Source organism: Agelaius tricolor, unplaced genomic scaffold (assembly GCF_023055355.1).
Source record: "Agelaius tricolor isolate 1412-34295 unplaced genomic scaffold, bAgeTri1.0.p SCAF_8, whole genome shotgun sequence".
Classification (NCBI taxonomy): Eukaryota; Metazoa; Chordata; class Aves; order Passeriformes; family Icteridae; genus Agelaius; species Agelaius tricolor.
Window position 1 is genome coordinate 38604586 of NW_027269268.1, and position 19920 is coordinate 38624505.

The 19920-nt window shown below is 39.7% G+C and overlaps 1 protein-coding gene across 6 annotated transcripts in view; it reads right to left on the reverse strand.

Moving 5' to 3' along the window:
- GABRB1 (gamma-aminobutyric acid type A receptor subunit beta1) overlaps positions 1 to 19920 on the reverse strand; it is a 108636-nt gene that overhangs the window by 13595 nt on the left and 75121 nt on the right. For all 6 annotated transcript variants that reach the window (XR_011680014.1, XR_011680013.1, XR_011680012.1 and 3 more), the window contains exon 5: positions 15294 to 15376. Coding sequence is in view for 1 of the 6 variants with exons in the window: in XM_071432448.1 (XP_071288549.1) it covers positions 15294 to 15376 (83 nt within the window). In the remaining 5 variants the exon portion in view is untranslated. The remainder of the gene's footprint in view (positions 1 to 15293; positions 15377 to 19920) is intronic.

Below are 19920 nucleotides of genomic sequence, written 5' to 3' on the forward strand. Positions count from 1 at the left end.
ATTTTGATTGAACTCAGAAGTGACTGAGTTTCAAAAAAATCTCGCAATTGACAACATTTTTGAACTAATATATAAACTGGTTCCACTTTATTGCATTTTTCTACTTTCCCCAGATATCTACCAGAGGAGAGAACATTTCATCTATTTTTAAATTTTTCCTTCAGGTGTTAGATTTAATCAGGTTTAAATCATATAACACAGATCAAATAAAAACATGTGTTTGAACTCAAACCTTTAGAAAACTTGACAGTACTTTTGCCAGTTGAACCAACTGTAGCCTTGAAGCCTCCACAGAGTTAGGAGGAGTTAGGAGGAACCTATCCTTTCATATGCACAAGTATCATATGCAATATCAAGCTAAGGAAATTAGTCTTGAGATGTCTTTTCCTGCGATGGTGCCTGGTAATAGCCTCATCCCTGGAAGGCTGACCACATGCAGAACAGATCCATGGTTTCCCTGGTGACAGTCAGAGAAGCTCCAGAGATTGCTTGGAGAGTCTGCAGCTATTGAACAGCTATCTTTTGATGCAAACACACAATGATGGGCTGAACAAGGTTAAACGTTCACAAATTTTATTTCTGAACTGTCAGTGCCATGGTGTTCTAACTATCAGAATTGCTCTGAAAACCACACTAACTTATGTAATATGGATTGCTGCTGCAAGCTTAAAACTGGGTTTCCCATTACTTGTGCTATTTTATTTTTGTTTCAAATGACCCATCCCAGGGCTGTGACACAGAGCTCTGCATGGCTGGTTTTCATTCCTTTTCGCTGCAAAAGGTCGAGGTAGCTGCTTGGTACTGAGACTTCAGTAGCTGCTTTAAAGGCTGTGCACACAAACCCCAGGGCTGACATGAGCTGCATGTAGGGTGTGATACAGAATGGCTGAAAGTGAATGAAGACTGCTTAGACTGTTTAAAAGACCAAGACTGAGATTGGCAAGGAAGTGTTAACTTCATTTTCTTGCAAATCTGTTTTATGAAAACCTTCTCTTGAAGGATTTCTCTTCTCAGAAAAGGTGGTGCAAAACAGATGGCATTGGAACTGTCATCTCACACTGAAAGGGCATTGATTATGTGTAGACTTTGTACCACACAGATATCCTCTACATGAGGTAATACCCATCCTTTGTCTTTAGGGGACAGAATAAAAAACAAAAGGGGCATCACTACCTAGATGTTGAGCAGCTACTTGCTGCAAAGTCACAGGTGAAGGTTTAGATGTGAGAATCCTGAACTCTGCCTCAGGCTTTGGAAGAAAATGATGGAAATGATTCTTCTGTTCTGTGCTGTCATCACCTGTTGCCCTTTTCACATCCTGCCCTCCAGTTTAGCTCAGATTGTGCTGTTTCCTTGGGCAGCGCAGGCTGGGACCCAGGGCAGTGAGAGGAACAGCCTCCAGTCCTCAGGAGCTCCTGACTTCACTTGCAGCTTCTTAAGGCAGCCACAGCCAGCCTCTCTGCAGTTTCTCTGATGTTTTGAGAAAAGAAATAATAGTTTGGCACCTTATTGGGGCTGAAATTCCCTTCCCTGAAGGTGAATTATTACTGATTTAGTTGTTAAAACCCACAAAGGTGCCAAATAAACACCTGGGATATCAGAAGACAGATTTCAAAAAGAAAACAGATGCAACCTCCTGCAAAAAGATTGCACCATGTTATTGATACACTGAGTGGTCATGTTGGATTTTTGCAAAAGGAAATTATGTGAGTTTTGTAATGTAGACAATGTGCTTTCCCCTAGTTTTGCTCTCTATGACTTTGGCTACTGAGTGAAAAGTAGAACTAGTAGGTTATTAAGTCAACTAACCAAAAGGAAGAGCCTTGCATGTAAGACTAGCTGTCACTGCTGATAGGCCATGTTTTTAATCTCTCCAAACTTCCAAATACAACAAAAAGTGGCTCGAATGTGAACTACTTTTTCTGAATATATCGAATTTTTTCTTGAATTAAAGCTTCCCTAAAGTTGATGGGAATTATGAGAACGGGATAGTGATGTTTTTCACCCAGGAGCATTCACATTTTTAGAAAAGTAGTTGAGCAAAAACATCTTCCTGTGGTTTTAGGTACAGTGAACTTCAGGACATTAATTATTTCCCTGGCAGTCATTGTAATATCTCTGCTAGACACTAACAAGGTGTAAATTCTCCCCGGGCAGTCCATTCCCTGATAGGATTGTTGCTGTTCGATGCCCTTTCCTTATGTGTTTTGCACATTGTTCTAGGTGTGTGAGGGGCATTGCTTTTCATGGCTGACAGTGGCTCAGAGGTGCAGGAATTTCACAGGTGCTCGGCATGGCTTTTTTCTAGAAAACTTAGGAGGGTGACAGTTGGCTGCAGGTTAAAGACAGGAATTGATCTCAGCTCTGAACAGTGAGCAGGAGACAGATTGCTCCTTCTCCTTTTTCAAGTGGACAGCGGCTTTAAGCGAGGAGCTGTAGTGATGCAAATGAAGGAACCTCCAAGTGTGGAGCAGTAGTGACTGCTGGCTAGCAGGCAATGGAAACCCCTTATTTCGAGCAGCAAATGCCGTAGCGTTTACAAAGGAAGAAAAGCTATTTCAGTGATAGGAAAAGTGAGTCTTGCCCTTGCAGTGGCCAGTGTTAATGCTGGTTTGTTCACCGAACTTATCAGTACTGCCCAGGTACTCCCTCGGCAGCTCTTTTGCCATGTAATCCTTGTCCCTCTGCCTACGTATACATAACACCAATTTAAATGCATAGCTCTGCTTTTGTGACAGAGAGAGCAGCACTCGCAGCTGCACCGTGATGTCCGAACACGAATTTCATACAAGTCAGAGACACCGCGGGCCCGCAGCGTTTCAGCGATGCTGACCAGAACTGCCACGGGCCGAACGGGGGAGAGCGCCGGCAGCGCGCCCCGGGACCGCGCGGGGGCGCCCGCGCTCCGCCTCGGACCGCGCGGGGATTGCGCGGGGGATGCGCGGGGAGCCGAACCCCGAACCGATTATTGAGGGAGCTGGTTTGCTCCCAGCCTCTGCAGCGAGCGTGGCCTCATTGCTGTGCTGGCATCCCTAGCAGCCTAGCTCGCTTAATCAAGCAGTTTTCCGTGTGGTTTTGTTGACCTAAATAATGAGAGACCTCTAAAAATTAATTATTTGCGTATAATTAATAATGGTCCCTGAAAAATATTTGTTCTTCTTAAGCCTTTTTTTTGTTTGCTAGATTATTTTCCATCTATAAAACCACTAAAAAGCACATTTAATTGCCCAGCTCGAGATGCAAAACTTCTGCTTCCTAGAAAATCTTGTCTAGAAATTAAAATACCTTAAATTAAAATTAATAAATTAATTAAAATTAATCTTAAAATACAGCACTTAATCACCAACTTTTTTTTTTTAAATTTTTTTTTAACTCAGCATCTGAGAGTTTAAGTGAGAATGCTTGGTCAGAAGTACCACAGATTTAAAAAGTAACTATATACACACATGGCAAGAAATAGGTTATGTATAAATCTCCCTGTTCACAGAAAAAAATACTTTAGAAATGTTGCTGACATTGTGATTTAGCCAAGTTCAACAGTGTATGGGATGTCACCAGGCTGTTCTGTTTTACACTGCAGCATTTCTCAAATATCTCTGGGATAAGTGAGGATGTGTGCTACATTCACAAATACAAATCATGGTTCCACTATCATTAGCAATTCAACAGAAATGTCCAAACAGAATCCCTGTTCCCTTCTGATTCTCCGGGGCAGGGGAGCAGGTAGCTCTGAAACACCCAGCAGCCAGATCTCCTCCTTCGGATCTAAACAGAGCTTTCAAAAGGCTACAGCAATTCCCTGTGCACAAATTTGGTGGCCCTGGACAGGGCCCTTAGGCTGAGGTTGAGATTGTACCCCAACCCTCTTCCATTCCTCCCGGATTGCATCTTTCATTAACAACTTGGTCTTTGTTGCTAAATGTCTTATATATATATATTTTTTTTTTTGTTATTATTCCTATGATTGTATTCAAACTGGAAGATAACTCATTCCTTCCACACACCACAAGGCAGTCCATACGGTGGTAAGTACATTGTACTGTTTTATCTTAAATCTGACTTGTGAATGGGGCACCATGCATCTGAAGATGTGTTTTGGAAATCAGTGTAACTAGTTAACATTAAGGTGATAGAAAAGGTTTCCTGCCACTTGTGTTTGAGTGCATATTTGCATGTATAAGGTACTTTTTTTTTTTCACTGAAAATATTTTTTGTTTTTCCTGGGGATAAGAGTTAGCCTTAGCAACACTGGCTCAAATGAAAACTTGGTTACTTTTACTTGCTGGAGTACTAAACATTGTCAGTTATTTAAGAAGGTTTCTCAAATAAAAATAAATTTTATGTATGTGGCAATCTGTTCCCTCCCAGTTGGAGACATAACTTCCTATCCATTAGAAGAGGAAAATAAACATTATTACAGCATAAAGTCACTCTTGCAAGATCCTAATCTAGTTCAAATAGTGAATTATAACCTTGCCTTAATTTGCAAGTACCTTTAATGTTGGATCAGTTTTACTTGTTATCATTTTTTGCCAGTGAGACTCAACACAAACCTGAAAGTCCTGTGGGAGAGACATTATTTGGTTTTGCTTAATATCTCTTTAATGGCTAACACAGCAGGACTTGTCTGTATCACTGTGCCTCAACAGGGAAATGAAGGATTCTGGGTAAGTACTCAAACTTGTATTGAAAATGCCTTCCAGCTAATTTGGCCCCTTCTACTGGACTATGCCAGTGATGGCAAAGGAACTTAAAGGCCAAAATAAATATAGTGTAATGAACAATCAGAAACACATTGGTATGCTTTAGCTAGCATGGCTTTCATGTGCAAGAGCACCTCCTGTAAGGTATACTGGTATTTTTGTTTCCTGTTCACTAGTAAGAATTTAATTCTCATTAGCTATGAAAAAAAACCCAAAAACCCAAACTAAAGAACTGTTAAGAAAGGGAAGCAAATGCAAAATTCCTTGATTGCATTTCCATATACATTCCAATTCATGTTGTGCTATTTCATGGAGTTTCCTTTCTTTGCCCAAAATAGCAATCCTAAATTGACTAGAATGAAGGACACACTTGATTCCAGTGAAGAAAGGACCTGTCTGAGTCAAGATTCTTTAGCCTGGAGGCAAGGTGGCTGATAAAAAGTCTGTAAGATCCTAAGTTAGCATGGTGAGCTTGAAGAGCACAGGATTATTTACAGACCATCAGACTTTCAGACCAAGAAAACAACAAATCATGTCTAGAGGCTAGTTTGAAAGAAATAAAGGGAAATTCAGCGTACAGATAAACTGCAGAAATCACTCATTGTCATGAGTGTCCTTAGTTTCTGCTTGTTCAAAAGCTGCCATGGAATCACAGAATAAAAATCTATTCAGGTTGTAAAGTATGATACTATATCTGACTGGATGTAGCAAAGGGCAGAACACTTACAGGAGGTGCTTACTGAGGAATATCAGCACGTGTAGATAGAGCACTATCCTAGGCTCTGTTCTGTCTTCATTGATATGTTCTGCTGGCCACTCTCAGACACAAGATAATGGTTAAGAGACACTATATCTAAGTCTGTACAACAGCTGGGGGTCTGACATGTTCCAGTGCAGCCTGATTTACGCATCTCATTTCTTTCACCTTTACAATACTTTCATCACTGGAGTGATGACTTTTAGCCTGATGTTAAGAGGCTCTGACTCTACACATCTCTGTGTAATTCCTGTAAATGAAACTGTGATTAAAAAGTCTTGTTCATGCCCACACATTTTGTGTGGTAATAAGCAGCCTGCCCATAGTAGCTTAGAGGCTAAGATGTCATAGAAAACTCTGAAGTTCCTTATATGCAAATGCTTAGTGAGTAGTGCCAGTGATTCAGATTTGGACTTGAATAATTTTGATGACCTGTTGTCTAAAAAATTTCCACCAGCAACATATTGTTTTCAAACATTTTTTCAGAAAGCAGGCAAGCAGTATGTGTTCATGACTGGTGTCCTCTTGTGCAGCCCAGACACTTGTGTAATCGTACATGGAATATGTACAAGGACAGGTCAGCTCTGACACACACATCATGCATCAGTTTCTACAGACTTTTAGCAAGTTTCTCATCTTATAAGTTAGTTTGAATGGCTCTGCAGCATGAAGTTTTAAGATGGCACTTTAGATACTTTGATAGTTACATATGCTGAGGAACATTTTGTTTAATTGCTTCCATCTTTCTCACTCATTTGCCTGGATCCTCTTCTCTTGTGGGGTTGAAACCACCAAAGTTCTGAAGTCACACTGTCATGTTCTTGTCTAAAGAACTGTCAACAGTGATTAGTGCAGGAGCTATGCATGAGAAAGTTAACCCAAAGAGTCTCCTTGCCTTGCATGCCATTTCACTTGCTGGTGGTACCAGACTGTCCTTGAGAGCTTGGAGCTGGAAGGAGGATTTGTTTCTTTCCAGTAGCAAGTGTCAGAGATCCCAGCCATCTTCTCTTCCTTTCATTCTGAGATGCCTTTTTCTGGAATCTGCTTTGATCTTTCTGCTTCTCCCTTTCTTATTCTTCTTTTGAATGGGGACACTACTGGTTACCAGCTGTATCTCAGCAGGCAGAAAGGTGAGCCAAAGATCCTCACCTCTTCTGCAGAGGCTTGCTTGCTTTTATTTCTCCTCTTTCTTTTTTTTTCTTCTAACCTTTATTCCCCTCTGGTTTGAGGAGGAGGAAGTAAATATCCATTTCCAGGAGCAGCAAAATGCAGACCACACATTGTTTCTACTCTAGTCCCAGCAGCACAGTCTGGGAGTGCTAGACTCATGATGAAAGACCGTGGCATGTTGAGAGAGACCTGCCCTCTCCTGAAAGCCTCATGCAATCCTTCACCTTGTTTGCTCACTCAAAGGACTTCCACACCTTCACACAAACCTGACAAAGGTAACTTGCGTGCTGTGCTGTCAGGAGCACATTTTATATAGAATTTGTAAGTCCAATGCAAATCATTTTTCAACCCCACCAGTTTCTTCCTTCCTCTTTTTTTTTCTCATTTGAGCTGCTGTACAATAGATGACTCTCACAGTCTGAGCCATAATCCTAGAAGTTTTTTTCTGACTTGAGTTGCTTTACAAAGTTAAAAAGGGAACAACACTATTTATAAGCACATTATGTAAACATTAGCAACAGAGGTTCAGCTGCTTAGCATTCAATTAATTTAGTTCAGTCAATATTGCACGGTACACAGTTTTGTCTGCTCATATTGTAAACACATCTTGCCCTTGAGCACTTACTTCATTTGACTAATTAAGATCTACTTCTAAGTGCTCTCATTTTGTTGCCAGGCAGACTCGCCCAACTTTAGATACGGCTGTTGTACTTGGTGAAAAAGGCATTTGAAATCCAGGTCCACCTGGTTGGTGCTCTAGTGGGTCAGGCCAAAACCTGCTCATCTTTAAGGCACTAGGGTCTCTGCTTTCCAGGACTCAGACTGGAGATGAATCAGGACATTGTATGTTTCTTACCTATGCCAGCATGTCTTATACAAGTACACATATTTCTGTGCAATATTGTGTTCCCACCTGAGACAGTGAAAACCCTTTTAAAATTTTAATTATTTAATGCAGGTGCTAAAGTTTTTCAGAGAGGTAAATGTAGAAATGTTGGGAAATGGATTTGTAGAAAAAATTTGTCTCACCCTTCTCATGAGACTAGAAATGAAACAAAAGTTTTTAAAACACCTCTCAGTTGCTCCACCTCTCTAGCTCAAAAAAAAGTATTGTCCGACATGGAACCAAGTACAAGTCCACTGTACTTGGGTGTTTTAAGATAAGCTTTAGGATAATTTTAAGATAAGTCATCTTCCCACTGAGATTGGAGGCATTGTGTTTTGTTATTTGTATTACTGCAGTGTCAAGAAACCATACATATAGATCAAGACAGAGAAGGGATAGGCACTGAGCAGATAATTTCTCAAGATTTATAATATCTGTAAATACAGATGCATTGGGGGAAAGATTTCATTTTCACAAACTGAAGCAAATCCATGAGTACCAGAATCCTCCAGTTTGTTCTGGGTTTTTTTTCTTCTATACAGCAATTCACACCTTGGCAGAAGACACCTTGTCTTGAAATATATAAAGAATACTTATGACTGTGCCATTCTACTGTACCATTCTAGAACAACTGTATTGTCTCAAAGCACAGTATACCGGCTCTTCCAAGGTTGTTATATTACCAGGTGCAAAGATTATTTTTCCTTCAGCTCTGACTGCAGAAACACAGATTCATCTAAGAGCACAGCTGCTTCTGGAGAAGTCAGCCCTTCCTCCAAATGAATCTTTAAATTTTTTTTAAAGCAAGCTAAGCTTTTTCTTTTGCTGTTGCCCTGGCCTGACGAGTCTCAGAGGCTGAAGACTGAGACTTGATGAGGTTGTGCTGGGAAGTGACTCAGCTCCAGCTTTCCTGTCCTCTGTGGTCACCAGGGGACACTCTGGGTCACATATTGGGACTTCTGAGATTGCTGAGATGACACTAAACAAGAAGAGCAGTTGGTGAAAATAACTTTGCATTCCTCTGTGTGTAATTAAAAAGTGCTTAAGACCGTCCAAGCTTTGCTAATTTCATATGCTCATGTTCTGGAATTGTTGAATGCCAAATATTTGCTATTAAAATCTATGCATCCATATAAAGACAAGCTATCCATCTTTTTGAAAATAAAATGTGAAAGTCATATAGACTAAACTATCTGCATATGAGTAACTTGTAAATTTGTGTGCAGTGTAAAAATACATTCTGAAAGTAACATAACTGATTTATAGTCCTCTGGGGAAAGAAATATTTCCAAAGTGTGGAAACAGAGCAGTCACTGTGGCTTAACACTAGTGTGCTGTGAAGAATGAATTATTTGGCTCAGTGGCTGACTTAAAAGATGAGTGGTAAGGAATGACACAAACTGAGCCAAAAATACATTTTAACTTTTGATGTGAAAAAAAAAAAAAGGAAGCATGCAGTCCTACTTGGCTAATTTCTCAGTTTCAATATCAACAAGCTATTTGTGAATCTGCCTCTCAAAGTATCTAAAAAACAACTTGCTCAGCTTCACAGCTCTGTGCTAGTCTTTCTGTTCCTGTGATGTTTAAATCGACTGCTGTGGATGCTCATGCTGTAACTTTAAAATCTCTCTTGTTTTGCTGCCAGCATGTTCTCTGCAGCTCAGAAGGATGGCATGTCAGAAGTTAATGTGGATCCACAGATTGTTGTGTGCATGCAGAGTCTCCACGGGCGATCCTTCTGAGAGTGCATTTGCAATGATACCAGCTCAGTATGTATATTCTGCATAGGGTAGATGGAGTAACCTAGGCTTTATTATCTAAATGCCTTAATAAATTATAAAGTGATTTTCAAATTGCAAAATGTGTTGCCCAGAGAGTAGTCATTCTGCTATCCCAGTGGGCAGTATATGGGATAACTTGGCAGCCTTTTGTGCTGATCTCCATTCCTGCTCTGCTCTTGCTGGGGTGTTTTGTATGGTATTGTCTTGCTTGTTTTCTGAGTATGCTGTGATAAAATGTGCTTTTCTGTGTCCTGCTGTTGCCTATTCCTTTGTTAGGCTTTGTGGGAGCTTGACCATGGCATTTGATCCAGGGGCAGAGTCTTTGTGAAATAAGGTGATTTGTGCATGTCAGAGCACAGGCAGCAATGGGAGTACAGCAGGCATGGATGGAGACCCACCTGCACACTGGTGAGTTGGGAAAGCTGTCAATAGGATGACATGCTAAGAACATCCTATCACTTACAGCTGGCACATCAAGAGAAGATGGGCAGGCAGGAACCCTTCTGACTTTTTCATTCAGACAGTTTGCATTGCATTGCACTGTTTGAATGATATGAGTTTTGGAACCTCTATCTTGCTTCTCTTAGTCCACCAAGTTTGGAAAAAATTTAAAGCTGAATATGTATTTTAGAACACTTAAAGGAATTGGCCAGAAGCAGAAGAAAGTTTTTATTCCCAGTGTTATGCTGTAACAACCAGAGACAAGTCAAAGTGGAGAAAATGAGGGTTTTTTTTTACCTGGGGTTTACAGGACCCATGGGTAGCAACACATTCCAGAGAACAGGTTTATGGCTGACAGGTCTCATGGGAGAGCAGGGGCAGTCTGGCAGGAGAGTGAGTGAGAGAAGCTCTTCATTTACAGATGTGAAAAATCAAAGCAACTGGTACTGGGGGGCTGTACTCTTTAGGAACATCAGAAATAGAAGCTCTTAAAAAAGTAATTGGGTTCATCCTCTTTCCAGACTTTTTTTTTTAATTGGGAAGGGGCCTTGCAACTGGCTTTTAGAATACTCTGAGCAGCAAGCTCCTTTGAGAAAGGAGAAATTATGCTTTCTGTGGAACCAATTTGATATGCTTGGTGAGAAGCAGGATGAGATCAGATGCCCTTTTAGTGGTTTTGGATACTTTAGGGACAATATATAAGTGGATCCAGCTCAAAGCTCTTGCTGCCTCAGGTATGAGAACAGCAATATTCATTAGTGAATTTTTATTGCTAGGCATGAATAAATTACTGGTGAATAAATCTGGTGCCTGCAGACAAGCAAAGGAAAAGCTGTATGGGAAAGCTTGGATTTAAGACAGGTTTTTCATCTCTAAAAAAAATCCCTATTTGTTTGAGGTGTAAGTTCTTACATCCTTGGTTGTTCAAATGCAGTCATACCCTGGATCAATGCAATCTTGTCTCAAGCAGAGATCTGTGATAAATCTGTTCAAATCTCATTCCCTCAGCCGGCTCTGTGCCAACAAAGGTGATAATGAATGTTTAGGTATGAACTCAGTTGTTTTTTTCCTGGCAACAAACTATGTAGAGGTTCAAGTGGAGCATTTTATTGATTTACTTTAATATCACTCTAAGTTGGTTGTGCTTTCATAGAAGCATTATGTATATTTAGTATTAGATCTATTTCTATATGAAGAAGGGACAGCCATAAAACAATGGAATTGAAACAGAATTGCCATTTCTTATACTGTAGCCAACTGAATAAATCTTCCTCTTTTCCCCAAGTGTCTCTGCTCAGGTTTCTGTGGGCTTGTTCAGTTCACCCATTCAAGTGGTTTCTAAGGGTGCTGCTGACAAGGCTGATGCACAGTTCAGTGTTGCAGTGTTGATCCCTGAATCCTGCTGCAGCATTCAGTGTTGTCATAGAGACACAGATTTTTGAGTCCAAAGGGACAGTTTTGATAATCAGCTCAGACCTGTTGTAAAACACATAGTAGCTTGCCAATAAGTAAATAACTTTGCCAAACTGGAGCACAGCTGGTCCCTCCCTCTCTTGTGACAGTGAAACACATTTCACTGAAGTTTGTGAGATGCTGTAAGTAAAACCCCAAATGGGGATTTAATTTATTGTAAGAGTGATGCTGTCAGCACACATTTTTTTCAGATGAGTGAAAGCCAGGTGCAAGCTTACTCCACAAGATCCTGCTGCTACTGTGCTACTGGCAACCTCAGAGGGACAAAGAATATTAAAACAATAACAGTATTCTGTCTTACACTCTAAGTAGTGCAGTGAGGTTAGCACTTGTACTTGTAAAGAAGGATGCTAGAGTGGGGCAGCTGTATGCAGTCAGAAGTCTCTGACAGACAATCTCTGGGTGATTTAATTGTAGCATTTTGATGCTGCCATCCCCAGTTGTTTGCCTCCTCCTTCTGCTTGCTCCTTTATCAGCTGTGTGTCTGCACCCATGCCAGTCCAGAGCCTGTTGTGGCTGCTGCCAGGAACAGTGGACTTGTGCCAAGGCACTGGGTTCTGAACTGCCATAGCAGTTGTAGCCCTTGCCAAAGGCTACCTGATACAGCAGAACTAACAGCTGGGGGATTTAACATCTTAAATGGCCAAACTGACATCCATCAGAGCTCATGTGAGAGTGCCAAGCAGTCTGTGTAACCTCCAGCCAAATATTAAATCTCCTCTTTCCCAGTACATGCTAATCTGTGAGAAATGGATTGTTACAGATCCCAGCTCCACTGATGAAGCAGGTCCAGTTATAAAATCCCTTGAGTCTGTACACAGAAGTTTCCAGTGGCCATTGTGGTATTAGACACTGGAACAGGTGTAAAATTTCTGATATGGTCTCACCATCTTCCACTGCAGAATTTGGAATAAGGTGAACTGGTTGGGTGAAGCTGTGAAAAATGCGTGTGAAAGAACATATGCAGCCAAAATGCTCCCCTCCTAAATGTATACATTTCTCTTTTTGTCAGCCATGCATACATAGCTTCTGCAGTCCTGTAAGATAGCTTTAGGAAAGCTGGAAATGCAATTTTTTCATGAAAATAATCTGCTGGCTCAATATAGGCATGCATTATCCATGCCTTTGCTGCGCTGCTGGAGAGGTTTGATAATAGTGCAGCATTTGGTTTCTTGTGCTCTTTTCCATTCCTGTGTCACACAGCTGTTTTGCTGCTATTTGCAATGCCTAAAATTACTCACTGTTAAGTATTATTAAGGAACAATTCTTATCACTTTAGGTTTTCAGGGACTGTCTGGCTAATTACCACAGCATCCCTACGAGGTGAAATGAGTCAGTGCCTTTCTGCTCACAAGCAGTGCAATGTTCATCTATTCTTTGACAAATCAATCTGTGGGACTTCCTGGCTCCTCTGGAACATGCTTCTTCTGTGGCAGGAGTAAGTCACCCTTAAAAACTCATGAGAACCCAAAAGAGAGCCAGGTTGTGTGTGCTTCAGCATTGGTGCTCTGTGGCAGTACTGCACAGCTGTTGTGGATGCATTGGGGAGCATTCAGGTTTTGGAGGGGAAAATGTGTCTCCAGCTTGCTTGTTCTGGAAATGGGGAAGCACCCTCAGACTCTCTGAGAAACCACTTGCCTGCCAACCTTTGGGAATGAAGGAAGTCCTGCAGCTCTCACAGTACAAAGTACTGCTCTGGAAGCTGGTGCCACATGGGTTAAGCCACAAAACTGTGCACAGTAGGGAAATGAACAAGCCCACTTTCCAGTGCTTTGAAAATGGTTTGGCAGTGCACATACTGCACAGTATCTGTCTAGTGGTGAGAAATGGTGCTCGCTATTGCAGACTTGCTTAGTGATTTAAAGACTTGCTTAGTGACAACAGCACCACCCTCCTTGCCCCTTTTACTTAAGGAATAGTTCTGTCCTGGGGCTTATTGAATTCCTGTCTGTCCCAAAATTGTGGTGGATAAGCCTTTCTATCAAAGAGATATTTTTTTTAACCAAAATATATGAACAGTTTCATTTTTAACCTAGCTCTGTGAACATTCTACACTGGCACAATAGAAACAGAAGCTCAGTAGCTGAAGGGCGATGCAGGAGCTGGAAGGAGTGCTTGAGGGTGGGAGTCTTATCAACTGGTTGTGTCATGGAAGCAAATGGCACATGCCTAACACATGGCATAAGCAGAGAAGCCATGGTCATGGTTATCACCTTTTTATTCACCTTATTTCATTCTGTCCCCTCATTACTCTCAAGGGGATTAGTTGGTACTACTGAGTGCAGATACTCTGGACAAGTGGCTTACTTGTACTCAAATGCCTAAGAAAGAAGCTGGCAGCTTGGCCTTCAGAACTCTATTCTTCCAAATATGATGTCCTGGTTTAGGCCACCCCAGGATATATGTTCCATAATTTTCAAGTATTTTAGACACATAGATTAGAAGAACTGTGGTGCATTAGAAGGTATGTTTAGGTGGAAAATTGTCAAAGACACCAGTGCCCCCAATACATCTACTACTTATGGGCTTCCAGTAGCAGGTAAGCACATCTGTACTTTTGGAAAATCATTCTGTTGTTAGTAGAACTGACCTAAATACTCATGAGAAGAAATTGACTCTCCAATTTTGACCTGTTGCAAATTGTGATCAGCTCAACAAGTCTTAACATATCAACATATGTATCTCTGGAGACATGAATTATTTATACAAGTGTTCAAAAGGTCTGAAAAGCAATTTTCTTTTGGGCATGTGTGACTGGCCACATGAATGACATGGTATTCTCTCATCCCTGGTTGGGTTAGCATTTTAATTACTTATTCCATCTGATGCTAATTTTGATTCTTGATAAGGTCTCAGTGGCAGTACTAAATCCATTCTCACTGAGAACATTTATCCCTACAAATCTTCATTTATGTGAAAGCTAGTGAAAAGAGAGGTATAAACCAGTAAAGTGTCAGTCTAATTTCATTATTTGGGCTGATATATGCTAGCTGATAAATGCTTACCTACTTTCATCATTTTCAGTCATGATTGAGCTGGGGACTTCAAATCAACTACCTCCCAACAAATAAACTAGGTATGTGTTCAATATGAAGGTAACTTCATTATTGTCACCCATTTTGGTTGCTGTGGTATTGTATATATATCAATTTCCTCTGCTAATCAGGTGGAAAAGCGACTGAGGAGAAGTGTTATGCACTATATTTTGAAAATCAAGACTTGACTCATTCTCCAAAGGCATCCATTACATACCTTAATAAGTTTAAGGCAGAAGATGAGCCAACAGCAGCAAGGAAGAAAATTGTTTTGTGCCATAAATAGGCAAGGGACTGCAAAGCCCAAGTATGGGAAGACAACCATACATCTTAACAAGCAACTGTAAAGTGGTGGATTGTGACACTTGGACTGAGTTTTGAACAAGCAGAAAGTGACTGGGGGGATCAGTAGCATGATGGAAAACACTGAAAAGGGAAGCTACATGGCCAGAATAATGAAGATTATTTTCAAAAACCTTCACAGGCACTTCTCTAACAGCTACCATCAGAAAATAAAGAGACAATAACAAAAATTTGTAAATGCATGCTGTGTTCCTATGCTCATGGAAGACAGTGACAAAGCTCTCATTAACCTTGGTGCTGAAGGATCAAATTATTTCTTTTTATAACCTCCAAATGATTTGGTAACAGCAATTGATCAATCCAGCCAGAACCACATGGGACAGATGTCAATCTTGATGTTAGAGATGAATGTGCTAAGGTGAAGTAATTAATCCGGGTTCAGCAGTGCTTAGGGACTGAAGATGGACAGTGCTTGACTGCTGTCCTCTGAGCTAATCTTCAAACAATACCCACCTCCTTTCCTTGTCAAGAGATTTTGAAAGGCATCTTACAAGCTTGGATCAACCAGTATTGTGAATCAAACACATTTTGGCTTGTGTATTACAGAAATACATTTAGTATGTTCCGCGTGCAAGCTCACTGAACCCATAGTATTTGAACAACTTGCTCCTGTTTTGCCTCATCTGTGAATATGGTTCAATTCTCAGCTGTCATTTTGCCAACCCTTTCCCTCCAGTAACTTACAACTTTCAATTTCTAGTGTGCAGTTTTGTTCATCCAGAGGATATCTGCGTAGATCCATCATGCAAGCAGCTGTTGTTGTGATCCTGTAAGAGGAGGGTGAAAAAACTTAATGAGACTTGAAACCACATTTTGCTTGTTTGAGATGGCAAGATTTTCTATAATAGATTTTGTGTTTGTTTAAATACAGAATGGTATCTACTTGGATTCCTGGCATGCAGTCTTTATAGAGCTTGTAAAGCATGATTAATTTATGCAGCACAGAATACTGGTTACAGCATAAAGCATAAAACTGTATGCTGAAGATTGTAGAGAGGATTTTGACTCAAAATTTTCTGTGTAAAAGTGTACAGTGTTTTGAAGGACATTCAGTGAGATTTCTACTTGGACATCTTTTCTTAAATGTTCTAAATTGAGACATCTTCAAATTGTTTAGCAAATTGTTTTATTTGTATCTCATATTGCTGATATCTTTCTTTTTCCATTTCGTTGTCACTTACTGCTGTTTTGTCTGATAGGCAGGTGTATTTTCATCCATGCTGTGGAATACCTGATAATATCTCATTCATTATTTTTATGCTTTCATAATCAGTTTATCATGAACTATGATAAATGTACATTACCTCTTAAATATGGCATGAGGCAATCAAACACTAGTGAAATATAACATCATACAGTGGTTACTTCATGAATACTGAGAGTAACTGATTGCAGGCTGGATGTTTCAGATCCTTCTTCTAGAGGGCGTGTGACTTGATATTTGGTCCCTAAAGGTATTCTCCATAGCCTAAGACTTTTTGCAAGTTGGTTCCTCTCCCTTGTTAGACCATAAATCACAAGAACATCTAAAAAAATATTTGCTGATAAGTCTGTGACTGCGTTGGAGGAAGATTAAATGACTTCATGAGGATGGAGATCAAATTTTAAAGCTCCCTTTGAGAAAGACAATTAGATCAGTGTTTTCTAACTCACAAAAGTGAGTTATCACCTTCATTTGCTTTTTTTTTTTTTTTTTTTTTTTTTTGTGATAGATGGGTTCTTAAATGCTTATAAAACCTTTGAAGTTGTGAATGGGCAAACTTGGCTTCTAATTTTATTGGTCTCTCTCCTTCTCTCTCCAAAGATTTATACCAGATAAAGGTAGATAACCTCTTTTCTTGATCTGGTTTTGGTCCTGTTGTTCCAGTTCCATGTTAACGAATACCAGAGGAGCACATTTTGAGACTTTACTTTTGATGTGCTGAAAGTCAAGCACACTTAGATGCTGTATTGTACATGCTGATAATCCCTGCTGTCACTGAACTGTCAGAAATTTAAAAGGAAAATAATGCCACATGCTTTATTACTGTGACATGCTTCAACATTTACTAACTCTACATAAGAACCAGCCCATGAAACTACTCTGGAATACTGTGTAAAGTACCATGAAAATGGTACATTTATACTTTTTTTCAGGCTGACTTTGTCACATTAAATAGAAATGCATGTGCCATAGAACATGCATTTGCCATAGAAATGCATTTGCCAGAAAAAGGTCTTCAGCTGCAGTAGGACCTCATTTAGATTAGCCATGTATCAATTACACTTCACTGAGAGGCACTGAGAAGACACTCATTTGTCAGACACCTGCTTAATAACACTTAAGATCACACATAACAATATGCTAACATTAGTCACAGTTAAATGCTTTTAATGAAGGTTCCATAGGGAAATGTTTTGTTCCCAATTAATAAATTGGCCTTTATGGTAATTTAGTTCACCTGTATCACCAGAGTGTCTTCTGAACAGAGTGCTACTGTGGTGAGGCAGCACTCCCCCTGCCACCTCCTCAGGCTACTCTGTGATCCCAGGGACTCCAGCTCGGCTTGGCTTTTGGGCAATGAGTTGAGTGGTGAAGTGTACCTTGACCATGCCACAAATTCTTGCATGGCGAAGGTGGGGGTGGCACTTTCTGTACCAGGGACTTCTGCTGCCTCCCCAGGGAGAGGAACAAGAGATACTGAGGCATCCTCTGACAGCCTTGGAACATTATTTACCTGAATTGAGCCCGAGTGGAGCTGTACCATCATTTTTAAGAACTCCAGTAATTACCAGCTTGGATTGCAGCCAGGATAGAAACTCACTAATGACTAAAGCCAAGCATTTTGTGACCCTCTAAGCAGCTCTTCTAAGAGCTGCCCTTTGAGCTCTTCTGGACTGCAGTGGATGCACCTCTCTCTTAGAGGGACACCTCTTTGAGCTTTGCTATACTTGCTGGACAGAAAACTCACAGTGGGACCCACACTGACATTCCCACTCCCTCTCAACGCTCAAGTCTCACCCACAGAGAAATTACAAGGTATTTAATATGAGTATTTCATTGGATTTGAGGGTAATTTTTAACATGTATATCTTCGTAAATTTATTTAGACACAGACATTGTGTCCGTAGATGTTTGTGTGTGTGAAGTGATTGAAACACACCACGGCAAGTATAGCATGAATGTTGCCATCTTGGATCTATAATGAGTCATGCACCCTCTTCTGCACCCTTACACTTTTTTCTTCCTGGTCTCTGTGCAAATTCTAAACTGATTCTAATCCAATTTTCATAGGTATGCTTCTTCTGTGGAGTAACAGAGCAAACCTTTCCATAGCACTTTGTGAAGCTGTACAAATTTATATTAAACCTTCTTTTGCTAATATATTTGACAATGGTTTTTGAGTCATCCTAACCACTCATTTGTGATAACCAGAGTTTGAATGACCAGTTATTCCTAATGGCAGGGTATCTGTACTACTGACTTCTGCAGCTTTGCATACTTTACATAAGTTACATAAGCATCAGCAATTAGCTATTCTTTACATCATCAATGCAAATTGATAGTGAAGTAGTAATTAATACAATCATTTGTATCTGAAATTTAAATATTCTACATAATATTTTCCCCTGACATTGTAATTCTGACAACCGTACTGTCTTCTCCACCAGCCTGCCAACACAATATGGTCCCTCCTAAAGTTGGAGGTGCTTAAATTTTATTGGAAATCTTAAGTTCCCATGAAAATAGCTACATGTAATTGCAGGAGTGCTTCAGGATTCAGCAACCTTCATTACCTGTAGTTCATAAATCTGCCTTTCAAGCATGTTTCCCACTCTTGATAGAGCTCAGCTGTGTAAAATTGTTAATGGCATTATGCTCTGTATAACCACAAAACTTATTTAAGCAGATAAATTAAACCCAGATGAAACCATAGTAATTGTTGTCTTGATGAAAATAAAATCAAGTATTTTATTATAAACAGAGTAAATAAATCCCAGACCTGTTAGTGGTTGTACTCTCTCTGGGTGAAGTAACTGATGGCTTGAACATGCATCAGAAGCTTAAAAATAAAGATATTCAAATGCAGAATACAGGGGTGTAATGGCAGGAAGGAGATTGCAATATTCTGAACATAGGGCAAAGCTCCAATAAATCTGTGTTCAAGAGGATTAGACCTGAAAGGCCCTTAGCACAAGTTTGTGGCAATGGCAGAATATCATGAGGCTCTGTAAATGCTTAAGTGGAGGATTAATCCTACACTTGAAGCAGAACTATTTATATATCTCAAAGTAGGATGTGTTTCTTCCAGGCTTTCCATTCTTAAAATACATTTTAAGTTCAGGTGTTGGGGCTAATTTATTTTGTTTGTACAGTGTCTTTTATTCTACTGTCCTTACATTCTTTAGAATAATTTGGCTGCAAATGCTAAAAATGGGATTATGCAAAGAAGACAAGCAGTTAGGTGGAGATATTTCATTATGCTACTTAATTTCACTCATGTCAGTACCCAGACATTCTGAGATGGAATGAAGTCTGAACTGGCAACAGGCAAGATAAATAGTATTTGCATAAAAGCAAAATCAACTGGTTTAATTTTTTGAAATTGTGGCTTGGGGTTCAAGTTATTTGATCCAATGCTTAGCTTTTACTTTGATGCCTTACTCTCTGAATATCTTATACTTACTGTATAGTCAAGTTATTTTTTTGCTAAATATAAGATTAAATGAAAAAAAAAAAAACCACTGATGTCCAGTATTTGCAAAACTGACTTCCTTAAATAATACTGTCAGAGATTTCCCTGCAGAGTAGCAGGTTTTGTAGGAACAAATGTTAAAGCTTAGTATTTTGAGTTAAATCATCAATGAGCAATTAAAGTAAGTACAGAATGAACAGAGGAAGTAGATTTATGGTTCAGTAGATAATTTCCTCAATATGCTGTCAAAAAGCTGATCCTCAATTCTTGGACAAGAAATAGATGCAATATTTAAGATAACAATAATAATTAAATGTGAAGATGATGAGAGCTAAACAATGCAAATGTTTCCTTCATTTGGAGGTCAAGTATTAAGTTTTAATATGTTTGTTCTTTTTCTGTCAGTCAACAGAGCATAAATTATAAATGTACATGAGGATATGAACTGGGATGGACTACTTTTTTTTCCTTAAAAGCTAAATGAAATCTTCAAATCAAATAAAGAAGAAACATGCTTCTCTTAACCACTGTAGGTGCTAGGGCTCTAGTACGAGCTGGAAGTAGACTTACATATTCCAGGTAAAAAATTGCTTTTATCAAATCAGTGTTAATTTAACTTTACTGGTATCAGGGAA